The 22817-nt window shown below is 45.4% G+C and overlaps 1 protein-coding gene across 1 annotated transcript in view; it reads left to right on the top strand.

Moving 5' to 3' along the window:
- The window catches only part of LOC138582452 (uncharacterized), a 1938885-nt gene that overhangs the window by 811680 nt on the left and 1104388 nt on the right, over nt 1-22817 (top strand). The window contains exon 4 of the mRNA XM_069653763.1: nt 15791-15968. Coding sequence (XP_069509864.1) covers nt 15791-15968 — 178 coding nt within the window. The remainder of the gene's footprint in view (nt 1-15790; nt 15969-22817) is intronic.

The following is a 22817-nucleotide window of genomic DNA, read 5'->3' on the forward strand; positions in this document are numbered from 1 at the left end:
TGAATGGACCAGGGTTAGCTGAACCAAGAAGGCCAATAAGGCATAAAGGGCCTTGGTTAAGGACCCCTTAAAACAGATCAAGGCAATAAGGAGCATCATCACGCCTTATCATAAGAATGCTAAGTATTCTGTTTGGGAGCACTTAGAGCTCTTTGAGCAGCTGATGGAACCTTTCCATTTGAAAGACAGTAGTAGCTGCATTCAGTATGTGAAATGGACATTCTCACCAGAATACTCCAGTTTCTTTGCGGGGTTGGAGGACCAAAATCATTCTAGATGGTCCACCTATAGGGCGGCCATCTTGAAGCATTTTTCTGTTCACAGAAATCCCCAAGAGGCTTGCAAGGCAGCCTACAACTTGCAATGTGGGGAGGATCAGGCCCCACAAGAATTTGTGCAGGAGTTAAAGCGTGCCTTTGCACAGACTACCAGAAGGGTGTGCACGGACAGCAAAGAATTTGTCAATACTTTTTTCCATGCTCTACCAAAATACATCATGACCCAGCTAGTGAGAGATTTCCATGAGAAAAGATCACTAGACTGGGTCATTGAACAGGCCACCCGGATCTATGAGGTGCAACAGCCCATAGAAAACAAGAATGCTCAGAAAAGACCCAAACCAACCAACACGCCTGCTGCTGCTAAGGTGGTAGAGGTGAAGGTTGCCCCCATTTTAGACTTAGAGATGAGGGGGCCTAAAAAAACCCCTGCACAACAGAATAATTCCAAGCCCAGAAGGCCCTTGGGCCAGTAACAGACAGGGAGCCAAGGAGGTAGTCCCACAAATGGGATCCCTCACTCCCCTGACTATGTAAGTCCCCGCTACAAGGGGAACAGACCCATCCTGGGTTATGTGTGGACTCCTCCAGCCCAAGGGGGGATCCAACCAAGCAGTCCCTAACCCAGAGAACTTCCCTCCTCACTTCACCCAGGAGGGCAGAAATTCCCCAAATCCTGGCCAGAACTTTTTCCCCAGGTATCCACAAAATGTTCAACCCCAGAATAATCCATCCTTCTTTCCCCACTTTCCTGAGCCCAGGCAACCTAATCCAGGAGAGGGGAGGCCAAGGGTGGAGGTGTACCCAAATCTTCCCAACGCGGGGTATTACCAGAGAAGGGATAGCTACCCTTCCTGGGATCAGCCCAGGGGAGAAATGAGAATCCCGTATCAGCCTGAGCGGGTGTCACAGTTAGAGCGCCAGGACCAAAACATATGGGTCGCATGCTGAGGGCTCAGAAGAACCCTCAGATGAACATGCCGGTGCAGAATGCCCCAAACTCTGGTCCTGGTGCTCCAGAACAATGATGGGGCAGCACCCGGACAACCCACCGGTTCCCAGGGAGGAGGCACAAGGGGAAGGGGGGGTGTAAAGCCTTGGAGGAAGCTTCCTTTCCCACTTGTAAAAAGCCCCTGGAAACCCAGAAACCAGAACAAAAATCTCCTGCCCCTGAAAGCCTGCCACCCAAGGAGCAGAGGGGGGGAGGGGTAGGAGAAACAAAGGACCCAAACAGACCCATTTTGTGGAGGAGGTACAGATCTTCCAATTTGAAGGAGAGGGATCCTCAGAGGATCCTGGGAAAAGGATCTTCTCCTTCAAAGATGGGGGAACAACTCCTCCCAAGGAAATATGGGTCCCAAATGATTCAAATCCAGACTGGGTAGATGTGGGGACTGAGCTAGTGCCGCCCATCATCCAACCCCAGAACCAACAGCATGAAAATCCCCTGGTTCAAACCCATCCTGGTGACTGCCTCCAAAAAGGGGGGATGGCCCAGAACCAGAACCAGGGGAACTCAAAACTTCTCCCATCTCTAGTTGCCACCTTTTTCTTTCAGATTACCCAGGCTCCCCACAGAATTCTGCCCAAATCTCTTCTCTCTCTATGTCCAAAACTAGAAAATTAACCTACCAGTTGTCCAAAAATGTGCATTATCTGTGCCCCCTTGCGGAGAAGGAGGGAAAAAACTATGCCCCGGTTCAAGTACAGGGGCAGGGTACAATTTTTACACTGGTGGACACTGGATCCCAAGCTACCCTTCTGTCCAAAAAGGCCTTTGATGAACTGAATTCAGGAAGGGGGGAGAATTACCAAATTCCTCTCACCTCTCTTCCTGGACAACTTCAGAACTTTGACGGGAAGGAAATTCCCGTTGAGGGGACTGCGGATTTGGACATTAAAATTGGGCGACACAAGGTGAAACACCTGGTCATAGTTGTGACTCCAGAGGGCACCCCTTGGTTACTAGGGAATGACCTCCTGCGAAGGTTGTCACCCCTAATAGATTGCGTAAACAAGGTCCCCTGGACCCAGACTAGCTGACCAATAAAGTTAAAAAGAGTGTCAACCATGTTAGTTTAAACGGCACATGGTTGAATAAAAATCTGACCAAGTAGAATTTCACTTCCAGAACAACCAAATTCCAGACATGACCGTAATAGCAGTAGGACAACAGACTGGTGATGGGGGGTCCTCTCTATTTCTGAAAATCAACCTTCCTTCCAGTCTAAGGTGGTATTCCATACTGGAAGCAAACACTCTGAAATTCTTTACCAATCCACAATCAGATATTCCCACTCCTATAGTCCAGAAAGATGAGAAATCAGCTTAGAGTCTGGCTGATATTCAGCAAATTGGAGAGCAGTTGTTCATCCTTGTTCAGTTAAATGAAGGGAAGGACTCTGTTCTCACCCGAGTGTGTGTCAACAACGGTAAGAGCTTCATCAGCGAAGGCATGTTCCGCCAACTCCCAAAAGATCCAGCCATTCCCACATTTAGACTGATAGACAAATGGGAAATGGATCTGGAAACACCCAATTCCAAACATCTCCTGACAAGCAGGTGTATGCTCAAAATCTCCATAGGCAACAAGAGCATAGTCCATAATTGTTGGGTTGTGCGAGACGTCACTGCCGCCTTTTACTTAGGCAGTGACATTCTCAATCGCTTTGCCATTAGTTTGGACCTAATAAACTTCAAAGCTTGGTCCTTATTAGCGGATAATCCCATGGGCTTTGATGATCCAGAGAAAGCATTTAGGTCAGCACAATTGCTGCCTTATGCAGTTGAAATTCAGATTGGAGAGGAAGTCACCATCCCAGAAAGGACCCGACAATTCTCCCTGGAAATGAAAGTTAAAAGAGGATAGAAATTCAAAAACCTTGATGCCTATATTCATCTAAATGCTTCTCTCCAACAGCAAGGGTTGGGGGTAAACCCAACACCACTAGTCAACATAGAACATGACACCATTCCAATAGAGGTGGATAACAGCGACTTAAAGAGTATCGCTCTAGCCGCAGGCACCATTATTGGAATGGCGGTTGATGACTGACATTTTTCCATAGATTTAGGAAATGAACTATTAGGACGAATCCCCAAGGACTGTTTTGACAGTGACGGTGATGACAACACAACACCAGACAGGATCTTTACCCGGCATGGGGGGAACTTCCTGTGTACACTTCCTGCCCTTATGGTAAGGAAGATGTGACTTGTGACTTCAGGAGGGATGAGGTGATTTTCCATGTCCGTGAGGGCTGCCTTCCCCACCTGAAGCCACCAGTCCAAATCAACACTTTGACCAGGGACTTCTCCACCCAGCCGGAGGAGGCCGCTGAGATAGCAAAACTAGAAGTCTTTCCAGTCTTCTGTTGTGTCTCGACTGTCGTGTAGCCGAAGAGTCCTCTGTCCACAAGTGCCGCACAGAGAGAATCAAAGTCACTCTCTGTGCCGCCTTTGAGGCCACAGGTGGGAGATGTTCTTTCCGGAACTGCGGTACTCGTGGAACCCCGAACCACTGAAAAGGAAACACCGGTTAAGTGCCAAGCCAAAACAGTTTCAACAACCAATCAACAAGTAAGTGTAACGGTCTTACCAAAAGGTGTCTGTGGAGTGGCGGTTTAACCTATGGGGAGGTTCCGAGACCCAGCAAAGCTGTTCTTCCAGAATGTAAGTTTCCCAGCAAGGTTGCACGTGCCGGGCCCACCTGATGCCAGAATCCGCACAAGAAGGGCGGAACGTAGAAGGAGTCCGTGAAGCAGTCCGTGGTCGTAATAATAATGATCCAAAAGCCAATACCAAAGCCAAGGGTTATCCGTTGCCAGTCCGTGAAACAAATCCGAGGTCAAGATCCAAAAGGTGTGAAACAAAAGGTATGTAGCGCCGTACAGGAATCCGAAGAAACAGCTGTGAAGCACCGAAGCCCCGCAACAGAGCCGTTTAAATACTGGCGCTGCTAATTCCTCTCAGTCACATGACCCGCGAGGGCATCACGTGAGTGTAGTCCAGAAACACGTGAGCGGAAGGCGGCGGTCATGTGACGCGGAAGAAGTCGGTCTAGCAGCCGCCACGGAAGACGCCAGGGAGGTAGACGTCTCCACGTTCAAAGAGCATGCCGACCCAAGCGTTGTGGCAGTCGGCGCCGTGGCAACTGGGGCGGAGAGACAACCTGTGAGTCCCGGAACCGGGCAAGAGGGCGAGAGGTGTTCGGGGCACGGGGATGAGGAATGGGACCCCCAGAGGGAGTGGAGCGCGTGACATCTTCAGACAGATGGTTGAAGAGAGAGTCAACCTAGCTGATGCCTGTGAGACTCTGGAGCAGAAGCAAAAGTTTAAACAAGTTTTCTTGGATTTCTAAGATATGTTTGCGGTGGACTCATATGACTGTGGTTGCACTGACATCCACACAACAACAATTCCCACGGACCCTGGAATGACTCCAGTGTTTTTGAAGCAATATCGCCTGCCCCTCGCATCAATGGAGTCCCTTACTGAAGTAATTAAGAACCTTGATTCCTGTGGGATAATCCGTCCAGTCCACAGCACCTTCAATAATCCGGTGCTGGGGATATTGAAGCCAAACGGCCAGTGGAGACTCTGCGCCGACCTTAGGGAGCTCAACAAACGGGTCCATACTTCCCGATGGCCTCTTCCCTACATTGACCAAGGGCTGGCCCAGATCCAGGGGTCACAAGTATTCACTGCAATAGACCTGACCAATGGATACTGGACTGTACCTGTCAGTAGGGAGGACCAATACAAGCTGGCTTTTACCTTTGGGGGCCAGCAGTACACATGGACCCGGACTCCCTTCGGATACGTCAACTCCCTTCGGATACGTCAACTCCGGCAATGAATTCAACATTTTCCTACAAGGCCATGCCCGACCTATGTGAAAGGGGTAACCTGGCCCATGTAGATGATGTACTCATCAAAAGCTCAACTGTGGAGGAGCACATAGTGGAGATCCGTTATGTTCTGACACAGTTGAGGGCTGCCGGAGCAAAAACATTCCTTCCAAAAGGCACGGTAGTGTAGAACACGTGTACATTTCTTGGGGCATGAGATTACTCCTCAGGGTCTCTGTCCCCAGGAAAAGAAAGTGGAAGCACTCCAGAAATTGAAAGACCCCCACAACTCTGCGGGAACTAAGGAGCCTCCTTGGACCGACTAATTATAGTAGGAATTTCATTGAGGGCTACGCAGAGATCACCAGACCCCTGATTCATCTTTTGAAGGGGGGTCAAGTGGGAATGGGGTCCAGAACAAGCTGAGGCAGTAAGACAACTCAAAAGATGCCTCTCACAAGCACCTTGCCTAGCTTACCCTGTCAGAAACAAAGAGTTATTCTTGGAGACCAGGTTCTCTAATACATGCTTGACTGCAGTATTATACCAAAAGCATGACAAGGTCAATAAAGTAATCTCCTATGCGAGTAAAACTTTATCCTCTGTGGAGAAAAAATTCAACGACTGTGAGAAGGCACTCCTGGCAACGGTGTGGGCATTGAAGAATTACGGCCCATTTATCCAGGGGGGAACACATCATAGTGGAGACTCCACACCAGCCTCTGCAATATCTCCAAAGTGACAGAATCCGGGCCGGAAATGTGAGTAATTCCCGAATTACTTCCTGGATTCTGTCAATGCAAGGCTTTATTGTGGAGGTCAGATATGGCCAAAACAAGAAGAGTCCCCTCGCGCAAGGTCTGGCTGACTTGCATGATTGTGCCAGAGAAAACTGTCTCGAGGACGAAAGTCTAAAAATCAAGGACAACATGGAGGCATACCTCAATTCCCCACATAAAGTCGTTGAAGAAGACAAGTGTGAGGGAATATCCACTGTCTATGTGGATGAATGCTCTTACCATGTTGACAACAACGGGGAAAAAGAACTTGTGGCCGGCGTAGGGAAAGCCTGGGTGAATGAGACCCCAGAACAGTCCGCTGGGTACAAGATTGGTCCCCGAAGTAGTCAAGTGGCAGAGTTGATGGCTGTGCATCAAGCCATCCTCACTGCTGTCCAACATCAACTCCACAAACTGGTCATAATCACAGATTCGGATTATGTACGGAACGGGTTTGTGGAGCACCTGGTTAACTGGAAAACCAGAGGCATGTTATGTGCTAACAACAAACCCTTGAAACATGGGAAATGAATTCAAAATATTGATGATCTGGTCACCTTGAATGGGATGACCATCTACTGGAAAAAGATCAAGGGTCATTCCAAAGTAGAGGGACCAGACAAAACTGGAAATGACCTAGCTGATCAGCTGGCCAAAACCGGGGCCATCCAAGGAGATCTAATAGAGATCGAGTCCCTGTTGGGGGAAATCCAGGTCACTGCTATAACTAGGTCCCAGACAAATGCTCACAATGATCTCTCAACTGCACAATGGAGTAAGGAGACCCCAGATGCTGATTTGATCACAGCTCAGAAAGGGGATCTAATAATTGATAAGTTTTATCAACACATTGAGGACCCTGAGAACTTTCCCCTGGCGGATACCGATTACATTGGGAAAGAGGACCTCAGAGTGTTGATGAAATGTCCAAAAATGTTCCGAATCCAAGACTGTTTGTTGGTAAGGAAATTCCTAGCTGGCCATGATCAGTGGGTGGTTCCTACATCATTCCGAAGCCTGATGTTAAGTCACACCCATGATGCAGCCACAGCCGGTCATAGTGTGTTTCATACAACACTTGAAATCTTAAGAGAGGTTGCATACTGGCCACACATGGGGCAGGACCTCGACCAATACTTGAAGCGGTGTCTTGTGTGTGCACAATGTCAGCCAACATCCCTCACACACCGAGCGCCTCTCCAAAAGAGGGGGATGGCACTGCGATGGTCAGATTTGCAAGTCGACTTTATCGGGCCTGTGATTCGCTCCTCTAGGGGAAATAAGTACATGTTGACCGTGACATGCTTGTTTACTAAATGGGTGGAATGTCTCCCGGCCCCAAACTGAAGGCAGAAACAGCAGCTGCCCTGATGATCAACCACATCTTTTCGCGTTTTGGACTACCCCAAAGGATTGAGTCAGACAGAGGTAGCCATTTCACCAGGGAAGTAATGACAAAGATGTGGGATATACTTGGGGTTAAAAGGAAGCTACACATTGCTTACCGGCTAGCCTGTAGTGGTGCAGTGGAGAGATACAACAGAACAATTGTGAGCATATTAAAAAAAATTTTGGCAGATTCTGGGCCAAGTTGGGATATTCGATTACCTATTGTCCTAATGGCCATCAGATGTACCCCTTCATCTGCAACCAAAATGTCACCGTTTGAGCTGATGACTGGACGCAGGATGGTGCTTCCCCAGCATCTGCTCTACAGAACTCAAGAGCAGACATTGATCAACGCCTCCACAACTCATGAGTATGTTAAAAATCTAAGAAAACACCTTCAACATGCTTTTGCCTATGCTCAGCGAAATCTAGAAAGATCAGCCGACAGCATGAAGACCCACTATGACTTGAAGACTACCAGAAAAGAATACAGTGTAGGAGATCGGGTCTACTTATACTATTTCCAAAGGAACCAGGCCAAACAGCGAACATTTTTGCCTACCTGGAAATTGTAGACAAAATCTCACCAGTCGCCTACAAAATCTGAATCCCCAAAGGCAGTTTGGCAGAAGGGGAAGAAAAGTGGGTCCATATTAATCAACTAAAGTGTTGCCATCCTAGGCACACTCTGCACCAACTGGAGGAGTCTTCTGGAACCCCAGAGGGGGCCACTCCAGTTCCATAAAATTCCAACTCTAAAATATTCCATATATAGCCTATAAAATACAATAATAAAAATGTGTCCAGATTTATCATATGTATGTGTCAGCCCCACTACATTAATAGTGGTGGGGAAATGTCTACGAATATGTTTTTGCTTTGTCATCCTAGGATTGATAAACCATGGAGCCGGAAACCAAGGAGGACTACCCGGGGACCGGGAGCAAAGATCCGAGGGACCTGGAGTATCGCTCAATACTCACATCAGGACCGGTGAGGAGAACTGATCGATCCACCTTTGACGGAGGAAAAGACGATGAACTTTGCCATTTGTGGAATCAGAAGAGATGAAACTGACATCCCAGTCTTGCGAATTCCCATTGATGGAAGATAAACGCCAGATCGCAAGGGGGGGGCTTGTGGGATGTTTCAACCCACTAGTCCAGGCCCTGCAACATTACTGTGCATTGCTTGCATCAGGAACATCAGAATGGCCACCGGAAAGCATGCTGCTTGCTAAAAATCACCCAAAAGTGCGCAGTAAAAATCTGAAAAATAGGCTGCATCCACTTTTGCCTATGTCAGTGGTAACACAGGAGACCACTGCCAAAACCCATCATTTGGCTGCCCACAGAGCAAGGCTGATTGCAAAAGAAACACAGAGCTGTGTGAAAAGCTGTTTTTTCTTGGTTGTCAAATGTGCAAAAATCATGGCTCACAAACCACCCAAAAGATCCAACCTCCTGTTGGGTGTTGAACATCATTCTACCTCAAGAATCCACATAAATATAATGTCAGCAGAAGTATATGTTATCAGAACAAACTCCACTTTTGAAGAAGGTTGCTGGAAAGAAATATGTCAAAAATGAATATAATACCGTTAGTCGCCTCTGTCAGATGCTGGCGATTTTTAAATCTGACAGGAGAAACTTGTGTCTCAAAAAGCTAAATATGCTCAGGAAGGGACTTCCATCAAATGCGATATAGGGTGCCACACATTGATTTTCATGTTGAAAAAGACTGGAATTGAAGATATGTTTGCTTATTTTAAATTTGTAACTGTAATTTTGCACAAGGGACAATGTTAAAATGGACTATAAGGTAACCTGAATCAGCTAAAACTTCAAAGAGGCTTTCTTCCCCTGAGAACACCCCACCCTGTTCCTTCCCACCAAAAGGAGAGGATATCGCATTGGGATGCTAATGAGAAGGGGCGGAGACTTCCTCTGCTGTTCTGGGAAAGAGACAATGGAGTCCTTGAACTGAATGGAAATGCTAATTCGGGTGTGACTGACATCAACTGCCCTGGCAGGAAGACAAGCCATGTGACTCTCTGACTCAGCCAAGCTTTGGAGGGGGGCCAGACTGTAAATGTGGATTTGAAATTGGACTAAATATATGTTTAAGGAAAAGACTTATAAAATATTGTACCGAACTGACAAAAATATGAAACTTAGAGATTATTAAAATGAAAAGTTCACTCACAGTTTAAAACTAATCTGGAATCTGTGCGACATTCAGAGACTGAACCACGAAATTTTTAATATTGTAGCTATTGTGATTATGCTAGGAACATGACAAATTACAGGAATATGCCCAGAGTGTATGTGAATGTATGTATAAAAAATTGTACAGATCCGAAAAGGTGTAACCAACCAAAATGGTCATTTATGAACCAGAACTCGTAGGAAGATAAGATTTTGACAGAAACGTACCTTAGGCCATCTGTGATGTGTATATGTATTATTAACAAGTTGTGCATATTGAAAATAAGTTTTTGGGGAAAAATAGATTTTCTGGATAAAAGCAAAGGGGAGGTTCTTCCCTAGATTGTAAATGGCAGCATCACTTTGACACATGATGACACACTGTTCCTTTCTCAAATCAGGGGACGTGGAATTCTCTGACCTATCAGATCCTTAGAGGGTTGGGCATAGACAATCAGCCTCCCCACCCACTTTGGAAAATGGATAAATAGGGACTGCTGAGGACAGGCAAGACACACACTCTTTCACTCATCAACTGATCCACTGGCGAAGCACCCTGCAGGAAGATCCAGACTGCAGAACCTAGATCCAGATGCTAGAACCTAGATCCAGACTCCAGAACCCTGAAGCAGAGGCCTAATCCAAAAAGCTGAACCCTTTTCAGCAGGCCTTTAAAAACCTTGCAAACCTGATTTAAGCCCTAACTTCCACGGGGCCTAACCTAAACCATTCAACAGCCTGGCTGAGCTGTTTTGCTTCTGGCCAAGAACCCATGCTAGAACCCAAGATCCCGATCAGTCCAGCAGACCTGTAACCCAGAACCCGTCAGAATCAGTCCAAGAGGCCACGCAGACCAGAGTGCCTTGCTGAGAGCAGAGTCCAGGTGCCCTGATCCTGTCCAGTGGCGAGCGAAGTCCAGTCCAAACCTTTGACCAGATCTTTGATGGGCCCATTCCATTCCAAAGCCATATTTGTAAGTATTTAGCGTAGAACTGTCTATAGTCATCTCTTAGTTTAAAGTAACCCATTCAACCCATTCCAACATATCCAGACTGCATTGTAGAATCTCTTTTGTCCATTCTGAATCCTTTCTCATCCATCTAATCCTCTGAGAATTGTTAGTGTAAGCCAACCTGTTTGTAATTCAAAGCGCAATTTCATTTGAAATCTTGACTCCTTTTGAGAAAAATCGACCTTCACTAAAACCTCTGTAACTTTTGAACCGTCGGTCCTAGAAACTAAATTTAAATGTCATTTTGAAGCTAACTTCCTCAGCCTTCAAACAAACCCAACACGACCTTATAGGTTTTCCGTTATCGCGTTTCCCTCAATTTCACCACCTGTAAAAACAGCTATTTCTTGTTTTCAACTTCTGAATTTCGTTTTCCATCTGCTAACCATTCAATAATCATTGCTAGTATTGAGCTGACCCAATCCAAAACAACTCTCACTAGTTCTGAATTCAATTTAGCGAATTAAAATCATTTTTAGCATTTTTCCCATTCAATTCATACCACATCTAAAAGCAATTGACCTGTTTTAAAATCATTACTGTTCTCTATAAACTTGCTGGGGGGAATCGGGATTGAAACTGGAATTGTTGATTGTTATTCCTGATACCTGTGTGCCCTCATTCATCTCTTCATATTGCATATTGGGGGGAGGGAGTAACAACAGGGGGAAAGAGTGATTATATTGTCTTTAATTGAATTTATATCAAGGTTTATTTCTGTGTTGCATTCTTTCCTATCATTGCATTTCCTTGAACTCATACAAAGTATTCTCTGCTACATTATTCTTCCTATTCCTACTCCTAATTGATTAAAGAGATTGTTGATATTGTCATATTATCCATTCCCGATCATTGTTCATATTCATAAGTGTGATATTCAGATATTATCCATATTTATAAAAGTGTGATATATATATTGTTCAATTCTTCAAATAAATCTTTTAATTTGCAAAACAAACCTATTTCTTGGTTCAGTGAGACCGGGGGAATTCAAAGAGAGGGGCGTTATGTAAGGGTATATCACCCAGAATTAAAAGAACTTTTGACATCAAAATATATAAATAAGGGTTTCCATTGGGCATCCCATACTAGGCATTGACTTAGTTGGAGTGCTGGATTGAAATCACTTACACCGTTAGCAGCCCACAAAGGACCACTTCACACCACTTCACTTCTTCACTTTACTTTAGAGTTGGCTGTTGTGTGGGGTGCCTAGAAGTTTGAAAGGGTTGAAGGTAAACCCAAATAAAGGTGGTTTGAGGGTTTAGATAAATTACCAGTTTCATATACCGGTTGTAAAGGAATTATGAGTAAGACACGGATAAGAGACTTAAAGTTCAAAGTGAGATAATTTATTAAATGAAATGTCAGGATGGTAGAAGGTCTAACGTGCCCTATGCTAAGGTGGGATTTCCCTACCTGAACAAAACTAAGGACAGTCTGAGTCAAAGAGTTCAACTGAAAAGTCTGTATATGTCCACATCCTATCCTTGCCCTCACAACTAAAACTAAACAATGTCAATAATGAAAGAAATAGTATTCAACATAAAGTTCAGAGCTTTGTCCAGCTCTTAGCTTCTTCAGCTTCCCTTGCCCAAGTTCAAGAAAGTTCCCAAAGTCTTAAGCTTACCTTTTTTTCAAGTTCATTGTAATGCAGTTCTACATGATCCTTGGAGCTCTCTTCCTCAGGTCTCAAGCAGCACTGTTCAAAAGCAGTTGTCAGATCACACGGTCCACCCATCACAGGTGTGCAACCAGGAAACCGCAAGATCTCCAGTTCACACAAGTTAATCTGTACTTCTTCCTGTGTACAGATTTGCATATATTTTTTTTAAGTGCTCACACAGCCCGGGGGCATCGAGGCGCTGTTACTTGAATATGTCTTAGTTGTGTATTTATAATGCGCTTAATAGCCAGAGGTTTCTAAGCGCGGACCCGGGGATAGAACTGGTGTTGCTTCGTGTCGGCTTGTTTCCAAGGCGAGCACGTTGCCGCTGAGCTATCCTCCCGGGATTCACATTCATTTGCCAAGTCTCAACCTGCTGACTTTCGGGGCAGCTTCACACTTTCCTGGTTTCACCTAGTTAGCCTCTTGGCTTTGGCCTCATTTGTCACACCTCTCTTGCCAGGCTTTGCCCTTGTTGCACTGTCTCCAGTTATAAAGTTCACTTTCTGGTGGTCTGGTTCATACCCCATCTTTTGTTAAACTTCTTCACATTTGCACTATTTTCTGCATAATGCTTTTCAAATGGGCACTTTCCTCTTGGATTCTGTTCGACATTAGCTTTGTCCATAAAACATAAAGGGAGCATCACAAGTTGGGCTGTATCCCAGCGGTAAATCAGCCGGGATACCGGCAAATAGCATTACCGCAACTCGGTCCGATCCCGAGTTGCTGCAATGCTGTAAATCCTCATTTCATTCAGGCTATAGGACTATATGGGGCATTTTCGGCCCATTTAGTGTGGGGCAAATTGCGCTGCGGTAAATCCTCCGAAAATCAGCAGATTTACCTCCAGCGCAAAGCTGGAGGTGAATCTCCCAACTTTCCGCCCAAACTCAGGATTGGACGGAGCGGTAATCCCAGCACCAAAGTGGTGAAATAAAGGTGTGGTTTTAATTACTCTCACTTTTCTCTTCTTTGTCCCAGTACTTTCAAATGTCAAATGTGAGATAATGAAGGAAGTTTTTCTACAGTAGCCTACAAAGACCGTGGGCAGGCTAGGTTGTTCCTCAACAGGGAAATTGGAGTATGATGTCTCGCCTGAGGGCACCCCACTCCCAAACCACAAGGAACCTCCACCCAGGTGATCCTCCCTCGCTTCTCCGCCCCCCCCCCCGAGTCCGGATCCAAATGTGATAGCCTACCCCTGGCCATCTGAGAAGAGGATCCAGGGAGAGTAGGAGCAGGAATATCCTGAGGTTTCTCAAAAGGCCTAAAGGGCATCCTTAAGCATTTTAATCGTGTTTATGTGTTCATGGTTTTTAGCTGTTTGTACAAATTCATGATTTTTGGGTCATTGTTTATATGTTTTCTGGGCAATTATTCATCTAGGATTTGGGATCATGTTTAAAGTTGATGTTGACGTACATTGTAAGTAGTGAGTTGACACTGCACGGCTGATTCACAGAGGTAACATTTACTGAAAGCAGACCCACTCTTCTCTTTCCAGGAAGATCTCAATAGTAAGTCAGAGTTTTCTCCTTATAACTTCCTTGTGAATTTAATAGTCTCACTGCAGCAGTACGTCACAGTTACTACCAGTAACTTCTCCTTCAATCTGCACCTATGAATTTAAGTTACACATGCTTTTTAAAAGGTACTGAGGTGCACAATAAAACCTCAATTACAATTAAAATAAAGGCTACAGGTAAATAATGTAATTCAACACTAAACTGCACTTCTCTTGTCCAAGAGAATGAGGACTGGGATGGGAGGTACGCTCCTGGTCCGACTTCATGCTTTAGCGTTCATAACTAAATTGAATAGTGTAACAAGTACTGACCCCACAAATAAGACAAACGAAATAAGACAAACGTTTTTTCTAAAAGGAGCACTCTAAGACATTCTCTACGGTCTAAGAATGCCTCCCTTCCTCAGCACATGCACATTGTTGAAGGGAGGGTACTGATATCCAAAATTATGCATGTTTCGAGATCTGCTGTTAAAATCGGTGAGACAGGGGTCGAAGTGAGCAGGAACTTTCAGTTTATAGTTTCACTACTTTTTACAACCATTTTCACAGTTCTGGGACTTTTCTTTTTGCACTTAATACATTCCTGGTAATTTTACTTGGTTTGCTAGTTTCAATCACTTCATGATGGTTCTTGCTGGGCTGGTAAGCAACGAAACAGTGGGCCTCATTACAAATCTGCCGGTCCGGAAATAAGGGTGCTGGTAGCAACGTACCGGCACCCTTTCTGGGCTGCTGGCAGACTACAACTGTGCCTGCCGGCCTGCCTGGTGCGGTAGCCACGGGTATCATGGAAGCACCGGCACCATTACTAACAGTGCCGGTGCTTCCGAGTCCCCATTCCCATGGAGTCCTATAGGACTCCATGGGAATGGGGACTATCATTTTCTGCCGCCTGATATCCTGGGCCACCGGGACGTGTGGCGTCGGGATCTCAGGCGGTGGAAACGGTGTGAGTCAGGTGCCAATCCCCTGGTAGAAGCGGCAGGTTACCGCCGGACTTGTAATGAAGCCCAGTGTCTAAGACCCTGTAAAAAGCTGCCTCCTATCGTTTGTGTGTGTGTGTGCGCACACTCAGAGGACTTCAGGAAGTATGGTATACAAATGGAGAAACTCATTCACTACATTATGAATCTATATTGTTCGTCTTTAAAGCCTGAGCCAAAGTCTGATGGACAAAATAGCGTATTTCCTTGGTATATGCATAATTCTGGTATGAATATTCAACCAAACATAACTAATCATGAACGATGTTAAAGCCATTATTTACAAAAGTATCTCCCTCAGCTTGTGCAGTGGAAAAGGGGCAGAATTGATAGTAATTTTGTGTTTCATTTAAATGCCCGGACTTTCCCCCCTCCCCTTTTTGAAGACATTGTGGTCACTGTACTTCCCTCTTTACATTTGAACTATTGCAAAGTGAAAAAGTGTGAAACCTTTCTACAACAATAAAAAAGTATTCACAACATAAGAACAATGTAAATGGCCACCCTACCCACACTTTCTCGAGAATGTGTAGAAGTTGCTTGAGGAAATTCTCCAAAGTGTGGCACTTGCATGCAAATTGATCTCACTTTTGACTGAAGACGAATTAAGCACTCCAGCACGGCTGCTTTCTTTTTTTCATACCACCCATTTGGCCATCATATCCCACCCCAGCACTACTAGGGAGCACTATCTCATGTGACCCCTGCCGCTGCTGGTGTCACAGTTCCAGTACTTTCTGTTGCTGCACTTCTGCCGCTGCATTGAGAGATTTGATTATGGCGGATATCTTTTGCGACTGTGCACCTGCTTGGTATTACGCTTTTTGGCGCGAGCACAGCTGGCAAGTGGGGTTGGATAAAGTAACATTGATAGAAATGTATGCAGAAAACATTCTGTCAACCAAACAATATAGTGCAATGTACTGCTTCTCTTGGCAGGTGGCGCTTTTTAACTTTTATCAGGGTGTGATTCGGCTTCGACAGCAAGGTATTCGGCTTTCTTAGAGTTTGCCCCAAGTCCAAGACTTCACGAGTATGTCCACAAAGCACCTTCCTCACTCAATCCTTCTATCTGTGTCTCTTCCATGTTGACAGAAGTGCTGGAGGAATACCGGCAGCGGGTGTCCAGTGACAGGGACAAGGACCGCGCCGATCCCTCAGGTGATCACCCCACTGGTGAGGAAGAGGAAGATGAGCGACCCGGCATGTTTTCTTTCGTCTTCAGTGATTCGGAAAGTAGTGATGAGGAAGAGGACGAGACAGAATCTGATGGGTAAGATGTGCAAGATGTCAAGTGTGTCTGCCTCTGAGACCACTGGGAAGCCTAACTTTTCTTGCCGAATGGACCAAATGCTGTTTGAAAACCAGTGAACCTGAACAAAAGCTATTGGTTGTTCCCTTTGGGTCTTAAAACCAGGTAGATGCCCATAAATTACCATAAAAAGTCAAGGTTGGTAGATTTCTTTCTAAAATTGGGAGATCTTTCATTTGTTTGACTTTGAAAATTGAACATTTTTAAATTAAAGATGATTTATATGAAAATATAAAATAAATGTATGGCATTGCCTTAACACCCTTACTTGAAATAGGTTCCCCTTACTAAAGAACTGGCTGCTTGGGGCTGAGGAGCATTTCTGTACTGTTTTTTAGGGTAACTAGTGCTGTTACCCAGCTGATTGAAAGAGTCCCTCCCTGCTCCTGAGTGCTATAAGGTGGCCTTACTGTGGCATAAAGCACTATACAAGAAACAATTGTGGCATAGCCGTATATGGTACAGTCATGTTACCAGCAGAGGCCCTGAACACAGGAACTGTGCATGCACTGCACTCTCAGATAATCTACATTTTCAGAGTATCACATTATTTGCCCTTATTTCTTATCCTAGGCTTGCAACACGGCCTAGAATGCGTCCACTGATCCATAGCAGCCCATCCCAACCTTTTGTTCTCAAACTACATTCACCTTTCACACAATCCATTCTAGACCGGATCATATCTGCCTTATTAGTTCAGGGTTTGCCCAGTGGAAAATGGAAACTGCTTGGATACCCCAGGGGCATCAAAATAACCCACTCTCCGGACAAAGCTGGGGCAGTGGCTTTCGCAGGACAAAATAAATTATTACAAAATATATCTTGTAAAAAACTCGTAAGATAATATAACATACAGAACATCTCTGAAGTTAACTTTCTTTTGTTCACTTATTTAGCCCTCCACACCTCCTAACCTCTTTTGAGACAGCCTTAGCGCCTTTAGGGGACATGCAACGAAGCAACATAATGGCATGTGCTTCGTTTCCCTGTTTCTGTGAATGCCTTCCTCCTCCATTCAGCACGTTGAACTTGGCGGCCTCAGAGCAATTCGACATTTAGACATTGCCATCTTTGTAGTGCAAATTGACTTCCCAATTGCTCCACTTAAGAACAGGACACAGGACCTTGAAATGAAAAGGTTGGCCTATGCTGCTGCAATGGAGGCACATGTTTCATTTGGTAGTGTGGTGTGCAGAGGAGGGTATTTAAACCTCTGCCTGTGTTCTCCCTCCACCAAACACACAGAAGAATGCATGCTCGCCCTGGCTGCCTCTGCAAATCTCTTGCAGGAAAGAGCTTTTTGGAAAAGCATTGACTGAATGAACTAAAATGCCCTTCACCATGCCTCTTGAAAAAAATGTCTATTCTGAGAGTTGGCATTGTTGCAAATGAATGTGGGTTTCCACAGGTTTTACTGTGACCCCCCCGGGTTTGTGAGGTACCTACTTGCTTATGTACTGCCAACTTTGCAATTTATACTAATGCTGCTGGTCAAGTACTCTGGTCGGATAGTCTGCTGTGGAAGGAATTCATATGTGCTTTGACAGGTTTTAATGCAATCCTGCTGGCTTGCAGTCATCAATTTGAAAATAGAGTGAGAACGCTCATTTTGTGACCCACCTATTGTTTGTTTTTATTTCTCTTTTTCTGATGATCCATTAGACTTATGTTTACTTTATTTTGGTATATTAGATATTGTTATGCAGTTTAAATATTTTATTTTTAGATTTCACAGTTTGGTTAATGATGGAGTACAGGAACGCCCAACTAAGCATGAACCCTCCACTCTAGCCCAGACTTCTCTACTCTGTTCCCCAGCCAGTCCTAATGCAATACTATTGATTAATAGCCCTTACTGTCTGTTTCTATTTTTCTGATGAGGGCCTAAAGGCCGTAGTTTTATCTATCTTTCTACCTGCGAGATTTCCTTAAGGAATCCCTACAGATGTCCCACAGTGTAACAAATGATGTTACTGATGGCTGCTTCTCTCTCTCTCTCTCCCTCAATCGCTCCCCCCTCTCCTGCTCTCACTCTCTCCCCCTTTTCTCTCTATCTCTCTCTCACACACACCATCTTCTCTCTCTTCTCTCCCTTCTATTGCCCCGTCTTCTCTCCATCTCTGTATCCTCCTACTCGCTACCTCTTTTGCCTCTCCTGTCTCCCCTCTCGCCACCTCCTATTCTATTCCTCCCCCCTCTCTTTACCTACTAGTACTCCCTCCTGTCTCAACCAATCTCTCTCTCTCCCCCTCTCGTCTTACTCTCATCCCTTCTTTCTCTCCCCTACTGCTTCCTTCTGCCTCTCTGTCTGCCTCCCTGTCCCTTCAATCTTCCTAACTCTCATCCCTTCTCTCTTTCATGCTGATCCCTCCTATTCGCCAAACTCTACACCTTTCTCCTCCCGCTCTCTCACGCACACTTCCTCTCTCGTTCACTCACTCACTCCCTCTCTTTCTGCCAATTTCATCTTTCTGTATCTGTCTTCACCCTTTACTCTCATTCTCTTCTTTCTGCCACAACCTTTCTCATTCTACTACCACTCACTATAACATGTTCTCTCTGAACAACTACTCCATTCTCTCAAGCTTGGTACCACTCTCTGTCACAGAGAGTTCCTCACCTGCACTCTCATCAAATATCTCAAGCAACTCCTGTGTACTCTGCTCCAGCCTCTGCCTTCTGCCTGGTCTCTTGATCCACCAACTCCCCTCCTGACTGCACCCAAACACCCTTCATCCAATCTTGTGAGTGCTGGTATTTTAAATCCAGGCCTACCGTCTTCTCTTACTCCTCCCCCTTCCCCTTGGTCCCTAATAACACTGTACTGCTCTGGCCTATCTACCTTTACACTTTTCCCAGGGACCAGATTCCAATGGCACACAGTGTTAAAACGCCCACTTGGCCCCTCCCCTTTTTGATTGCTGATGTTCATGGGGCTTCTGCGGCTGACTCTGCTTGGCGTCCACTGTGCGCAATTCTTTCCTGCAGCCCCGGGAAGATGGTGTTCCTGCCAGTTGGATGGACGCTGACAACGAAGGGGGACTCATGTTCAACATTCCTGCCTCTTTGCACGGTGTGCTCGGCTGCACACACATTGAATTCAGGAGACTGTGGCTCTGTAAGCAATAAGAAAGAGCTCTGGCCAGAAAACATGCTAGAAGGCATGGTGCGTTAGACAGTGGTTTCAACATTTGATACAAGCAAGGCATGTTCAGGGACTGGAGCCCCATCAACACCTTCACCCCTCCTCTGGGGTAGGATTGGCTCTGGCGTACACCTAGAAAGCCCACGTTGGGAGGGTTCCCCATTCTCCCTGCACAGGGTTAAGCCCCTAACCCTGTCAAATACCTCCACCCCTTCTTCTAAGTTCTCCCCTTCCCCTCTCTTTCTATCTACATTTTCCTCCCAGGACTGTGTAATAATAACTCCAGTTATCTAAGCATTGTTAAAACTGGTATTGTGGTTATTTTGGTAGAACTCTCAGTATTTCAATTACTAGATTGGCCTGGGGATAGAGGTCCATATCTCCATGGGTGCAGATGAGCTGGGAGAGAGGTCCAGAAACTATTTCTTCCTGGGATACGAGCTCACCCCGAACAGCGCTGACTCCCAGAATCTTGTTCAGCTATAGCAGATCTTCCTTGAATCTTTGCTGCCTTTTTGAAGCATTAGTCTGTCGACTCCATGGAGCACACTGCCAATGACAGTGTGTCTTGAGGCTCCTCTCTTTCCAGAAATAGGCCTGGAGAATACCCCAAGATACTGGTTGTTTCTTTGGGCCCCTGACGGGTTACTTCAGGGCATTCTACTTGGGTTTGGGAATGCAGAGCCCAATTTCCATGTTTTCCTCTCTTCTATTCTGGGCACAATCGTGCAGGCTTTCACCATGCAAAGCAATGGATTTCCCTTTTGGGTAGGGGTATTGGCTTTGGTTTATTCCAGTCTTCCTTAACCATCGCATTCAATTCTCTTCCCAGTAGGGGTTGGTACTGGACCGAACCTTCCCCTGGTCAAACTCCTGTCTCTAGCAAGGAACATGGGTTTATTTTTCCTGATTTCTTTGACCCGATGGCCGGCTCCTTGTAGTACATGTTTCTCTGGGAGGCATTGACTTCCTCGAGTGAGGGATGGAGTTGATATACTGGCTCCTGGAGATATGGAGGCAAGAAGTCAATGAATTGTTCTAGGAGTAACATCTTCTTGACTGCCTCATATGTCTTTTGTCCCAGCCACTTATTCAACATGCTGCTCACGCTGTATATTAGTTGCCTTGGGGTTTCTCCATGACATAGCCTCATATGTCTAAGCCTCAACTGATAATGCTCTTAATCATGCTCAGCCTCTCCAGGATTCCGCATTTTATGTCTTCATAAGGTGCATGTGTACTTCCATCTGGGTTTAGGGCTTGGAAGGCCTGTGTGGCTTCCCTGGTAAGCACGGGGGCTATATATCTGGCCCAATTATCCTTTTGCCATCCAGTGGTCTCAGCCACTCGCTCAAAGTTCACAAAGAAGGGAGCTAGATCTCTTCAACTTTTAAAGAACTGAATCCAGAATCCCTGGTTGAATTTGTCAGCAAGGATTACTTGTAGTGCTGTTAGTGTCTCCTTATAATGTTGAAGCACTGCTAGTTGACTTTGCACCAGGGCCTTTAGCAAATCCTCATAGGGTGTGGCCTTACGATCTCCAGGTTCTGGGATGTCTTCTCACTCTTCTTGGGGTTCTGTGTCCTCTCCTTCCTCGTCACTAAGACCAGGGCCTCTCTACTATGGAATTCCAGTATGGTTGGGTTAAGCTGTTAACCCACTCCCACTGGCTTTCCCTCTTTTTAGTTGTCTTGCGTTTTTCCAGGCCTTGCAGATTTGCTCCTATAGGTAGCTCCTTGATTCCTGTTGCAGGATTCCGGATTGTCATAGATCTTCATAGTCTGTCAGAGTACTGTGATGAATCAGTGATGATTCCTCCCAGAAACCTGGTCTGGGACCCTCCTCATGTGGCCAGGGAAAGGCAGACGCTTCCGGATCACGAACCTGGGGGTGGTGTACTGCAGGAGGATTATATGGGGAGAGGGAAACATGTGGGGAAACAGACTAGGAAGATTGGGAAACCCCCCTGCCTAACTTTCCCCATACTCCCACACTTTTGACGGTTGTTGAAAAAGCTAACTTTGTTGAAGAGACAACACATCCCAGAATCCCGGAAGTTCTGGGACGAGGAAGATAGCTGAAGAGGCATGCTGCAGCAGTAGTCAAGCAATTAAGCCTAACAGCCCACACCTGAAGGATCCTGGGAGGCATGAAAGGATGGCCCCCTGAGGTGGAGGCAATTAGAAGGAGTGGAAGGAGCTAGAAATGTGACTGGAATGCGAGATGTAGCAGTAGTAGCAGAAGGAAGAAGGCATAAGGCTGGCAAACCTAGCAAAAGTGGGAGAACAAGAGGGACGCCAGAACGTGGAGACAGCAGATTTCATCTGCTTGTTCTGAGAGGGTCCTGTTCCTCCAAACTCTGAAGTGCAGAGGCTGCGCAGCGGAAGACGTGCAGGAGAGCTGTCTTTACACAAGTGAGCCTGATTGCCGTGGTTGCCAAGCAGCAGACGTGTAAGAGACTGAGGCAAGAAGCAGTTGTCAACTGTGGGTCTCATGAGCGAGAGGGGCTCCTAAAATGAATGGCCGGACCAGAGACATCTTTACAGAAGAAGGGTGTGGTCCCCAGCGAGCAAGAAGCAGTAGAAGTTGTAGCAAAAGTGGGGAAAGCAGTACGACCCGCAGAGGGAGTGTACAAGAACTTTGTTCCAGCTGCAATATACAGAACAATGGAAACGTACCACTTGCATATAAAGTTAAATGCATTTTACTCGCATGAGAAGATAAAGTCGCTGAAACCCAGTGTTCCCTCATTGAAAGACTTTTATTACTTAAAGGAGTGGTCGTGTGTCCCTAATTAATTAGAGAGAACGCTGCTAAGACCATTACCGAATATCTAATCCTGACAATACAAATGTTACGATATTTAACTTGTAAAAACTACATGAAAGAGTGGTTGCGTGTGCCTAATTGTGATTCCCAGCAGAGGACTGAACTTCCTTCAGATTCACACAGGAATACAATTATATACCAATCTTTAAACCTCAAAAGCAATATCAAGAAGTAGTTGTGTGTGCCTAATTGTGATTTCTAAAAAAAGACTGAATTCTATTCTTTATCCTAACACGGCATACCTTTCATTTATAAGAAGTTCAAGCTTATAACTATTGAAGAGGAGAACGAGCATTACCTAAGCTCAGAGGCTCCCCATATATTAACATTGAAATCAATCTTTCTCAGAGTTAAGAAGCAATCTAAATGTACTGTGAAGTTGATAACAGTTCCTTGGCCTAAGATACAACTGTGCAAGTATTACCTGAAGCTAAGAGAGTGGCACAAAGGCGCCTGGCTAATAATTTGGGCCGATAGCTGGCAAAAAGTTACAGGTAAAGCTGGAGAAGCTAAATTGGCTGCTTGTAAATACTGTTTTGCAGTTGAGACAACCTGTGGTGCAGCACTAAGAAGTCATCCTGACAAATATACCATTGTGAAGTCTAAAATTGTAACAAGAGAATAGTAACTGTTAACCAAGAACAGTGTATCCCTGATAATGGTGGCTGTTACATTTCTTTTGAACTGTGGCAAGTCTTCTTGAGGAGGCGACAAAGCATTGTGGCTGGCATTACCATTGGTGCTATTTGATGGAAGTGGAAAGTGGATATTTCACCAAGGAGAAGAGGTTTGCTTTCATTGGAACTTTGGTTAACACACTTTTCTATTGACTTTGA

Source organism: Ambystoma mexicanum, chromosome 1p (genome assembly GCF_040938575.1).
Source record: "Ambystoma mexicanum isolate Mex_15411 chromosome 1p, UKY_AmexF1_1, whole genome shotgun sequence".
Lineage (NCBI taxonomy): Eukaryota > Metazoa > Chordata > Amphibia > Caudata > Ambystomatidae > Ambystoma > Ambystoma mexicanum.